General features: G+C 36.8%; 1 protein-coding gene across 1 annotated transcript in view; it reads right to left on the bottom strand.

Annotated features, from left to right (window-relative positions):
• Positions 1-242: 242 nt before the first annotated feature.
• Positions 243-11,711, bottom strand: part of LOC124619595 (ATP-binding cassette sub-family G member 1-like) — a 341,578-nt gene continuing 330,109 nt past the window's right edge. The window contains exons 9-11 of the mRNA XM_047146098.1: positions 4,720-4,820; positions 2,136-2,291; positions 243-1,734 (exon numbers count right to left, since the gene is read on the bottom strand). Of these exons, the coding sequence (XP_047002054.1) occupies positions 1,378-1,734; positions 2,136-2,291; positions 4,720-4,820 (614 nt within the window). The 3' untranslated portion in view covers positions 243-1,377. The remainder of the gene's footprint in view (positions 1,735-2,135; positions 2,292-4,719; positions 4,821-11,711) is intronic.

Below are 11,711 nucleotides of genomic sequence, written 5' to 3'. Positions count from 1 at the left end.
ACTGAGCTTTTGCATCTGGAATTTAGTGGATGTTGGAAGAGCAAAATTGTTTAGTAGTGCAGCACGCATACTGTTTCATTGCAAGCCTGTGCTGCTGCCAGAATGAAGTATATTTGCCCCATCACATTTCTCTTTCCTTCATGTTATTTTAATTTCCTCTTTCCCTTTAACTAACAGAGAATGAAATTTTGTTTATGAAGATACAAAACACAACATCAGCTAGATGTACCACTGACAGCATCTCCCTGATTGATAGTTTCAATGCAAACAGTTATATCAAATGTCTTCAACAGAATTCATACTTATGTAATTCCATTAACTACAGTTCTTTGGTTCTGTTTCCTACAAATATTATTTTTGCTGATTTCATGGCAAAAGTATACTGTAATTTTGAGAAAAAATACAACAGAAATATCTAAAAATAGATTCTAATCAGTTACCAGGTATTTTGCTAAGATAGATATTTTCCCAGTTCAAAAAAGAATCTTCAGTTAAGCAGCAGTGTACAAAAATACAAAAGCTATTGTTGTACTAATAGCAATACTTGGTCACATGGCATTTGTTCATTCACCTCCAAATATGAACAAAGGCACCAATTGATTCTAACAAACAAATTTATGTGCACAGGAATGTGTAGTTCAGTACAATTATCATATCCACCATAATTTTAAAGTATACATTCTTTTTTGTAGTGCATATGTCAATAACCATGTAGTACGATTCTAGGCAGATATTTACATTTGTAGCAGCAGCAATCATTCATAGTAATATCATCTATATTACAAAAACGTTTTATGCTTTAAAATGGTTTCTTTGTACTATGTTGATAATATGAATTCTCATTAGTTGTTTCTGATACAATAGGTAGAAATCACATGCATCAAATTTTATACTGTTCATTACATTCACACATTAATAAATTATCTGAACACAACTATCATCCTTTTCTTTGTTATTCACATAGCTGACATTTACAATCTGTAATTTATGTTGACAGTATGGCAAGTTGTTACATGTTTTCTAATGTATTGATCTGTAAGCATATACAAAAGTTTGCTGCATGGCTCTCAGTTTTGGATTGCATAAGGTCATCTATTAAATAATATGGCACAACAGAAGCCATAGTTGCACCGTTTTAAAAGTGTCTGTGGCTTCTGCAGTATTGTGACAAAATCAGCATAAAAATACATGTATATACATTTAAGACACATTGAACATCACAGAATATTTAAATAAATGACACTGTAAACACTGTCACACATTTTGTTAAGAGTTTTCACTTCATGTCTGAAACATTCACAGTGAGCTCTTCGATTTTCAATTGTATATATAACTTCATTTTAGACATTCCTCTGCCATTCAGAGGCACTGCAAGTGCTACCTGGAAAACGTCCTACGGCAGTAAACTTCAAGCAACAATGCACAATATCCAATCAGTCGGAGAAAGAAGAATAGTGATATGAGGAATACTGCATCCACCCAGTAGCTCCCACCATCCATGTCCACTTCTTGGAGGAACCTCTTTGGTTGTGAATAATGACAATAGTCACTGTAGCACTTCAGACGAGGACGATCATAGCCGTACATAGCAAGCATAAGTCCCTCTAGACTGTACTTCATGTAACTCATATGGAAGAGCCAATCAAAATATGATGGGGCATCCTTCATGTACACAAAAAATCCTGAGAAAATGAGAGATGGGCAGATTGCAAGAGGGCCAAATACCATGCTATTCTGCAAAGAAACAAGAAGAAGCTCATCACTATCTTAGCTTACTTGGCGACAGATATCTTACATTCAAATTTATATTGTCATTGAACTAGCAAATAATCTGAAGGTTTCTTCTAAGGAAACACTTTATTTGAGTAAGGGCCAAAAGTCCAGAGGTTCTTGTAATTTCTTTTTAAAAGCTGGTGCGTATCAAAATGGGAAATAATTAAATGATTGGAGTGAAATGAATTTCCACTGTAAGAAAGGTAAAATATCACTAAAGTAGTGCCCCTGCATATATAATTCTCAGATTACACTGAGATAAATTAAACTTTAATAATTAGTATTACACTGTTTCAATATATGATCATCATATTTTAATGAATATTTTTCTAACATATTTTTTCATTTACTTTAACTCTTACCTGAACTGTCATAGAAATTCCAAATATGAGGCCAATACTTTGGGATACTAGACCAACAAGAATGCACATTATGAGGAATAAAGTGAATCTGTGAAACTCATAGGGCTGTGAAGTCATGAAGTAGGCCACTATGACATATGCAAATGTGCACATGATCTGTAAAACACAATAAAACATATAATTAAATAAGTAAAATTTTAAGGAATTATTGTTTATCTGTGATAAAGATTCACTACATGAGAATTAATAGTTGCATCATTCATAAGTAATCTTTTATCATATTTTTTAACAAATCTGTGTCAATAAGTGAAGTATTTGCTAGTAGTTAAGTATATCAGTAGTAATGTCTTATAATTATTAGTTTAATCTACTTAGTTTACAGATAAAATGACAATAGTACAATTCCCATTATACTACTTACATACATACGTAAAGGGAAAACATAAAAGTTAAATTTAAAATGAAATTTCTACCAACATTTATTCATTTTATGATTTACTTTTGGCTTTCAAATCAAACTACTGTTATTGGGATGGCATTACTCCACACTGGCTGTTTTCATACGTCTAAAAAGCAATAAATAATTTACAGTTTTGTTTCTTTATTCTTAGGTAAATGTCATTTCAAGCCAGGCAGGTGCACACAATCTTAAATTGAAGAATGCATTTGATTAAACTCACTGTACAACAAAAAAAAAATCAACATTTCTCACAGTACGGGTAGCAGTACAACTGCATTTCACAAAATCATAGGATTAATAAGTAGAGAATTCTGAAACACCTTCAAAATATTGCTTTTATGGTGCAATAAGTTATGTGTTGCTGCACTTAGAGGGCCCTGAGATGTGTGAGTTACTTGCAAGCAAAATTTGTTGGTGACTTCTCCTAACAACATATGCTGATGAAGATTGTTTTGTTTCTGGAATATGAAAGATCTTCATTGGTGATTTCACACGCTTTGCTGACTTGCCTTTTACTTTGCCAGTTTCTCGTATGAAGGATTTTAATTTTTCTCTGATGTCACAGAAACATAATCTAGCTCTCTCAAGAGGTCTTCACCCTTGAAGGTGTTCTGTACACAATGTCTCAATCTCCATATGAATCATGTACTTTTGTATTTTTTAGTTCATGTAATATTCTTCCAAAAATCATTCTCACAATTTACCTTTCAAATACTTTCAGCTTCACCACTTACGATTGCCTCTTTCAGAACTGGAACCAAGTCCCCCTCAAAAAGATACATAATATATTATATAATGTGTCACCTGACTCATATATACATTTAGTATTATCTTCAAAGATACTTACTTCAGAAATATCTCACTTTGTAGTTTTCCCTGAATACAGCCATTCTGTTAAGTTTATTGACACATTTCTGATGGCACTCACCTTGGGATATTTGGCCAAAGGTCATTTATGGTTTTTTTCTGGTGTTTTGCTATCACAGGTGACTTCCATTATCAAGAATCACTCAGTAGATCTCGTGGCAGACTAGAGTTGAGCTTGTGGCTAGTAGAAGTATGTACTTCCCTTACAAGTGTCTTAATGTCTTCCACTGGTCATCACTGCTGTAGTTTTCCCCTGGTTTCTTCCAATGGAATTTTGCTGCAGCAGGCAAATCCAGGTGTGATTGAGCTTGAGTCTTTCCTATTTCTTGATGAAACTATCATCAAGCTTGTGAATTTTTGTGGTTTTCCTGAACAAACAGGCATGTTAGTTCTTACTCACTGTGAGATCCTGTATGTCAGTGAATTTTATTACATTGCTGATCTCTCACAGCTCATGTTGCACTGTGGCTGATTTCTCTGTCTGTCTCAACCTGCAATGAAATTTATGTAAAATGATCCTGGTATTGCTTGACCATTCAGTCATTCCAACGTAAACTTTTCCACATGTATACATTATGCAGTATACTTCAGTTACTGCAAGTGTATACCATATACATTTATTATGTGCACATGTGAATACATTTGTGTTGTAATGACTAGAAGATCTGTCTACACCAGTATCACAGAGCAGAACACTATTTCAAGTTGGAACAGGTGGAGAAATCATCAGTGGAGGAGTACACACTATGTGAGACACACCACATACCTAAATTAGTCAACATACAGGATCTCACAGTGGATAATAACTACCACATCCATTTGTTTAGAGAAGCTATCAAAATCCATGCACATGACAATAATTACAAAAAGCTAGTTGAAATCCTCAAGACAAACTGAGTCTAGATTCACCTATTGTAGCGAATAACCATTGCAAGCAACAAGGGAAATCTACAGTGGCAATAACCAGGTAGAAACCATCAGATATTAGCATGGCAATTAAACGTAACCATTGGCTACTGGCTCAACTCCTGTCTGCCACCAGCAATGGATGGTGAATATTTGATAATACTAGCCATTCATGCTAGTGAAAAATCCAAAAAATCATTAAATTACTGTGAGCTGAAGATCTTGAGAGAGGCACAACAACAAAACATATTCATAACTGGCTGTGAAGGACTCAGAAATTTTATAACACTGATTTGTCTTAAGTGTAATTCATATGAATTTTACTTGTAGTCTTTGCTTATTCACACTAACCTGTGTTGGAATGTCTGCTAAAGTGACAGCTGCATAGTATGATCCTAAAGAGTACCAACGATTGAAATGTTCTCTGGCAACAACAGGTAGCTCCAAAGGAACTGTTGATAACAGAAAAACATATTTTAGTAAATCATATATGCACTAAATATAATTACAATCAACTGTACAAATTTACTATGAGAATAGAAAAAATACAGAACTTCCGTAATCTGATTCAAATAATGGTTTGGTTGATGTTACAGCGAATCAAGTGGGGGTATCTGCAAAGCCTTCCCTTGTGAAGCAGTTTTGTGGGTAGGACTGAGCTAAATACTAAATGACTTTGTGTTAATTTTGATCATATGTTTACCTGTTGCCTTATTGGAAATCTCAGTGTGTGTACGAACTGCTCCTGTTCTTAAAGGAAATTAGTAACATTTATAGCTCACCAGATTAAAAGATGAGCAGCAAGCTTAGTTTAAAATTATTTGTTCACTGTCCTGTAAAACAGTGCAGATGCCACAGTTCAGCACTGCTGTGAATTTGTTCTTGAACATGGGATGGGTTAGTTGATGTTCATAGGCAGCTGAAGATTACCCTGACTACTGTCAAATGACTGGCAACTGCTGTGAACTGGTGTGCTGGGAGAGTTGTCAAGAGTCATACATCAGAGGTGCCAAAGGTTCCCAAGTACTATCCTTGTCTGTAGATCATGTCTCCTCTGCAGGAAGTGAGGGATCTGTCATTACTTGTCCACTTGACTGTGCACAGTGTCCTGTACACAGTACATGGGAACCAGGGAGAACTCAAGGTGTTATACCGATTACCCTAAACAACAAGTTCAAGATGCTGTCTTTCACTGAACCTGAAACTAAGCCATCTGGACTCACTTTGCCTGTTTTGGGGAAACCTGCTTTATCCTGTTTCAACAGGAGGCAAGCACAAAAAGGTACAAATATATTAATCATCAGCAGTTCAAACATGTGGGAATAATGGTAGTCATTAGGGAAATGGCAGCAAGGACTAGGAAGGAACACCAGTTGCATTCACTACGAGCACCTGGAAACATATGGAAGAGACTATTCTGACAGTCATTGAGAGAATAGGGTGCAACCAACTGCAGACTTTGGTGCACATTTGAACAAACAATGCCTGTCATCTGGGCTCTGAGGTCATACTTGGATCATCCCAGTAACTGGCAGAGAAGGTTGAGAAGACAAGCCTTGTACATGGAGTTTCAACAAAGTTCATGATTTGCAGTATTGTCACCTGAATCAATCGTGGCCTCCTGGTTCTGATTCAACTAGAAGGGTTGAACCAGAGACTGTGAATGTTCTGTGACAAGCTAGGCTGCAACATCCTGGACATGCATAATAGGACTGAGTACTGTAGGGTCCCTATAAATGGGTCAGTTGTGCACTACACAGCAGAAACTGCTACCCATGTAGCTGACTGTGTGTAGAGTGTAAGCAACAGTTTTTAAGTTAGGGAACTCTCCATCCTGCTCAGTTAACAAGTGCTGTAGGAGATCCGGAAATATTCACATAAGATCCAAAAGAATGTCCCTAACCCAGCCTGCAGGTGAGAGTATTAAAATCCTAGTAGTTAACTGCCAAAGCATTTGCAGCTCAGTGCCAGAGTTTGAAGCTCTGCTGAAAAGCAGGAAAGGGTCACATAATACAACATGCAGAAAGCTGGTTAAAACCTGAAGCTGATAGCAATGAAGTTTTTGCGGAAAATGTAAGTGTACACTGAAAGGATAGGCTAATGGGAAATGGGTGTGGTGTATTTGTGCAGTAGACAAGACACTCAGATCCAGTGAAGATTGTTAGGGCAAGACTCCATGTCAGGGGTGGGCATAAAATGGTAACTGGATCCTTCTATCGAAGACCAGTCTCAACTTGTGAAGTTATCGAAAATACTAGAGAAAATCTCAGTTTTTTTTTTTTTTTTACATGAGTTCCACAATCATACTGTAATCGGCGGTGGGGACATCAGGCATCCAACATTCAACTGGGAAAATTACAGATTTGTTAGTGGTGGGCATGACAAGACATCCTGTAACATTACTAAACACTTTCTCTGAAAACTATTTAGAACAGATAGTTCAGAACCCCACTCATGGTGGAAATCTAATGGCAACAAATAGACCTGAGCTCTTTCAGGATGTCCACATCAAAACTAATATCAATGACCATGAGGCATTTGTAGCAACAATAATTAACGAAGTAGAAAGGACAGCTAAAACAAATATAAAGATATAAATGTCTTGTAAATTACATAAAAAAAGCAGTAGTGTCATATCTCAGTGAGGAACTCGAAACTTTTACCCCAGGACAGGAGTATGTAGAGAAGCTATGGCTCAAGCTTAAAAGAATAGCTGACCATGCACTGGGTAGATATGTACCCAGTAGAAGAGCCCATAATGAGAGGAACCTTCCATGGTATGCAGTCATTGTAAAGATACTTCTGAAGAAACGGAGACTACTGCACGATAGGTGTAAAATGAAGAATAAGGTTACAGGTAGAGAGATACTGAGTGAAACACATTTGACAGTCAAGATAGCAATGTGTGAGCCTTCAATAACTACCATAGCAGAATTTTGTTGAACGATCTTTCACAAAACCCAAAGAAATTCTGGTCATATGTATAAGGTGTTAGTGGCACCAAAGTCAGTGTCCAGTCACTCATGGATGAGACAGAAACTGAAAGTGGGGATAAGAAAGCAAGAGCAGAAACACTTAAGACAATTTTCAAATGTTCCTTTAGAAAGGAAACCCAGGATAATTGCCCCAACTTAATCCTTGTAGCGCTGAAAAGATGAGTATGTGAGTATATGAGTCAGTGCTGTCAAGAAATAGCTGAAATCATTAAAACTGAACAAAGCTCCAGGCCCCAATGGAATCATATCAGATTCTATATTGAACTTGTAACTGAGTTGGTCCCTTTTTTATCTTTAATCTACTGCAGAGCCCTCAAACAAAAAACTGTGCCTATTCAGTGGAAAACAGTACAGATCACAAGCATTTACAAGAAGGTTAGAAAAAGTAGTCCACAAAACTGCTGCCCAATATCCTTGACACTGATTTCCTGTAGACTCTTAGAACTTGTTTTGAGTTTAAGCATAATGAGACATGAACAGAATGTCTTCCTCCATGCCAACCAGCAATGATGCTGAAACCATTGGTCATGTGAAACCTAACTCATACTTCACTCACATTACATGCTGAAAACTTTCGATCAAGGCAGTCAGGTAGATGCACTATTTCTTGATATCTAAAAACATGTATTATCAAAATTATGGACATATGGAGTATCAACCAAAATTTGTGATTGAACTGACAATTTTCTGGTAGGCAGGCGAAAGAAATTTATCTTGAATGGAGAGTCATCAACAGATGTAGTAACTACATATATGCGCCAGCAAACTGTGTTGGAATTCTTGCTGTTTATGTTGTATATTAATGACCCTGTAGACCTAGTAATCTCAGACTTTTTACAGATGCTGCAGTTATCTGTAATGAAGTACTTTCTGAAAAAAAACTGCATAAATATTCAGTCAGACCTTGATAAGATTTCAAAGTGGTTCCAAGTTTGGCAACTTGCTTTGATTGTTCACAAATATAAAATCTCGCACTTCACAAACTGAAAAAACACAGTATCCTGTGAATACAGCATCAATGAGCCACAGTTGTAATCAGTCAGCTCATACAAATATCTGGGTGTAACACTTTTTAGGGACATGAAATGATCACATAGTCTCAGTTGTGGGTGAAGCAGGTGATAGATTTTGGTTTATTGGTAGAATACTGGGGAAATGCAAGAGTCTACAAAGGAGGTTGCTTAAAAATCTCTTGTATGAACCATCCTAGAATATTGGTCAAGTGTGCCGGACCCACACCAAATAAAACAGGAAGTCCTGAACTATACAGAGAAGTGCAGCATGAATTTTCACAGGTTTGTTTGATCCATGGGAGAGTATATCACAGAGATGCTGCAGAAACTGAACTGGTGAATTCTGGAAGAAAGACATAAACTATCCTGAGAAATCCTATTTACAGTTTCACAAGGACCTGCTTAAAATGATTCCTCTAGGAATATAGTACAACCTACTATTTATCACTCATATAAAATCATGAAGACAAGATTATATTAATTACAGCACACATGGAGGCATTTAAACAGTCACTCTTCTCACTCTCCACACACAAATGGACTAGGGAAAAACACTGCCATACACTTAAGGTGGTTTGCAGAGTGTAGATGTAGATGAAGACTTCTTTTATCATCTGTTGTGCCTCTATAAAATATATGTTAACAGACATAAATAAAGGCTACATCTGTTCTGAAAGTTTATAGTTTTAGTAAATGTTTTAGTTACTATATAAAAAAGAAAATCACTTTTTACACACTGACCCTCTTTATCAAGCTTTTTCTATAGCATACACTTTTTGAAAATTCTTTCACTGACTCAATGTGCCAGGTCAAAGTGAGATGGCATATTCCTTTAGTAGACAATCTTGTAAGGTGAGAGACCAGTTCCAGTATGGACCCTAGAATTGTACATGCCAACCACAAACTCAAGATAAGTGTCCCAGGCTGTATGTTGGCTGCTAACATAATGAATCATCATCTTTTTGTCTGTATGCGTAACATCAAAAGTAAATAGTTCCATAATCACTGACAACAATTCCTTCTCTGTGGTGGAGTAATTGTGTTAACACTCTGTTTAGCTGTCAAGATGCTTATGCTATAGTATGCTCTTTGCCATCTACATTCTGACTGAGAATGCAACCAAGAGCACTATTGCTAGCATCACAGGGAAGCATGAATTCTTTGTCAAAATCAAGAAACACTAGTACCGCATCTTTGGTTAATGCTTTTTTTAATGCCAGAAGGGCACACTAACATTCCAGGAGCCATTCATATTTAACTCTTTGTTCAGTAGATAATAATGGCTGGTCAATTCACACAAAGTTTTTAACAAACTTATGGTAATAGCTACACAACCCAGAAAAGATTGTAACCATTTCACTTTTTGAAGGGCTGAAAATTCTAAGACTGCTGACACTAAACAAGTATCAGTTCATACACCCTCTTCACTAATAACATGTCCCAAGTACTTGACCTGATTTGTTGCAAAACTACCTTTTTCAATACTTAGCATAAGATGTACTGCCCTTAGTCTATTAAATACACGTCCAACCATTTTACATGTTCATTCACATCTTCCAAGAAAACTATAATATCATTGAGACATGCATTTTCCAGATTTTAGGCCATACATTTAGCAACTTTGGAATGTGACTGGTCCAATTTTAAGCCCAAATAGCTTCGTGTGATATTGAAAAAGCCCCCATGGGACTGTAAAAGTTATTTTACTTCTGTTGTCTTGCACTATCTCCAGCCTGTGGTAACCACTGAACAAATCAGTTGCAGAAAAGTATTTGCATCTGCCTGAGTTAGGAAGCATCTCCATGGTGTTAGGTAATGGATAGGCGATGGTGGTGGTTCTATCATTCAGGTATCTACGGTTGCAACAAAAATGCCATTTTTTGGTGGCATCCATCATTTTTTTCAGAACCACAACAGGTGCCCACCAGGAACTATAATTGGGTTATCTGATACTTTCTACCAACTGTCAGTTGATGAGTGGTTATATTTGCCTTGGTATACGATACAGGAGCATTACTTCCTGTTGATATGTAGCGCTGGATAACCAAGGTCACAGGTAATAGACCTTGTGTGTTAAACAAACTGTAACAGTAGTGCTTCCATAGCTCTCCAGTCACTGCCCTGCAGGTGATCCACTATCTCATGTTATGTGGGATCATTAGTGGTATGCTTGTAGCTGTGGTAAGTACATGACCTACTTCATCCAAAACAACCAATATGGCAAACATTAAGCCTTTTGCATCATCCATACCAAAATTTTCTATGCTAAATGGAACCATACATTCATCATTCACATTACTTATGCATGCTATGCTTCTGTGTACAAAACAATGCAGTGTATCTAAATGCCCATTATTTTCAGTGGCTCAACCACACATAGTATCGTATCATTGTACCACAAAGACCCATCTATTTTCACTGACAATACACTATAATGGGAACCCATCTTTAGTATGCATATATACAATGCAGATCACATAGCAAAAAAAAAAAATCCCTTCAAGCTCAACTGTATGCCATGAAAGATCTATTACAGTACGATGTTCAATAAGGAAATCAAACCCAACAATTGCAGAATACCCTCTACCAACCTGTGAAAAAACCTCCAGTGCTCAAAAAAATGTCTCAGCACTAATGCTAAATTTGGGCAGTGGGGCCTCCAATGAACTTATATCATTATTAGTAACTCCATGTAACCTGTAACACAGAGACCATTGTCTCTTTCTACCCAAGAGATCTAATGCAATGACCATTACATGTTCCCCTGTATCTACTACAAACCTATGTTTCTTGCCACCAATGAAACTACACAAGCAGCATTCTGTCTCTGCATCTACTCATGCAGAACTACACTTTATCAAGAACATTTTCCTTTGGCTGATATGTTCCTGTTGACATTTAATGAATGCTTTTGCTGATACTGATTTAGCTGTTGCACACTCCCATGTTTTGTGACCCACTTGTCTACAATTGTAGCATTTTGGCTATGATAATGCTGTTTGACATGGCCCTAATGTCCACACCTCATTTTGGCTATGATAATGCTGTTTGACATGGCCCTAATGTCCACACCTGTGGCTTTTATTACTGAAGCAATCACATGGCAGTCACTACACCCCTAGTCACTACACAAGAACTAATCAAGAAAGACTAGACTCATTTTTTCACAGATGTTTATTACTGTACTTCTCTCCTACTTGAATGCACTTTTTATAGCATCTCTACCAGTCCTTGAACACATGGTACAGCCCATTCCTTATCAGGACCTTGAGAATCACCTCACTTTTCTTGAGTACTGCTTCAGAGTTCTTGAATCAAATGTCTGAAAGTTTTG

Source organism: Schistocerca americana, chromosome 6 (assembly GCF_021461395.2).
Source record: "Schistocerca americana isolate TAMUIC-IGC-003095 chromosome 6, iqSchAmer2.1, whole genome shotgun sequence".
NCBI classification, from domain to species: domain Eukaryota; kingdom Metazoa; phylum Arthropoda; class Insecta; order Orthoptera; family Acrididae; genus Schistocerca; species Schistocerca americana.
The sequence above is the reverse complement of the archived record's forward strand: the minus strand, read 5'-3'. Positions and strand labels throughout refer to the sequence as shown.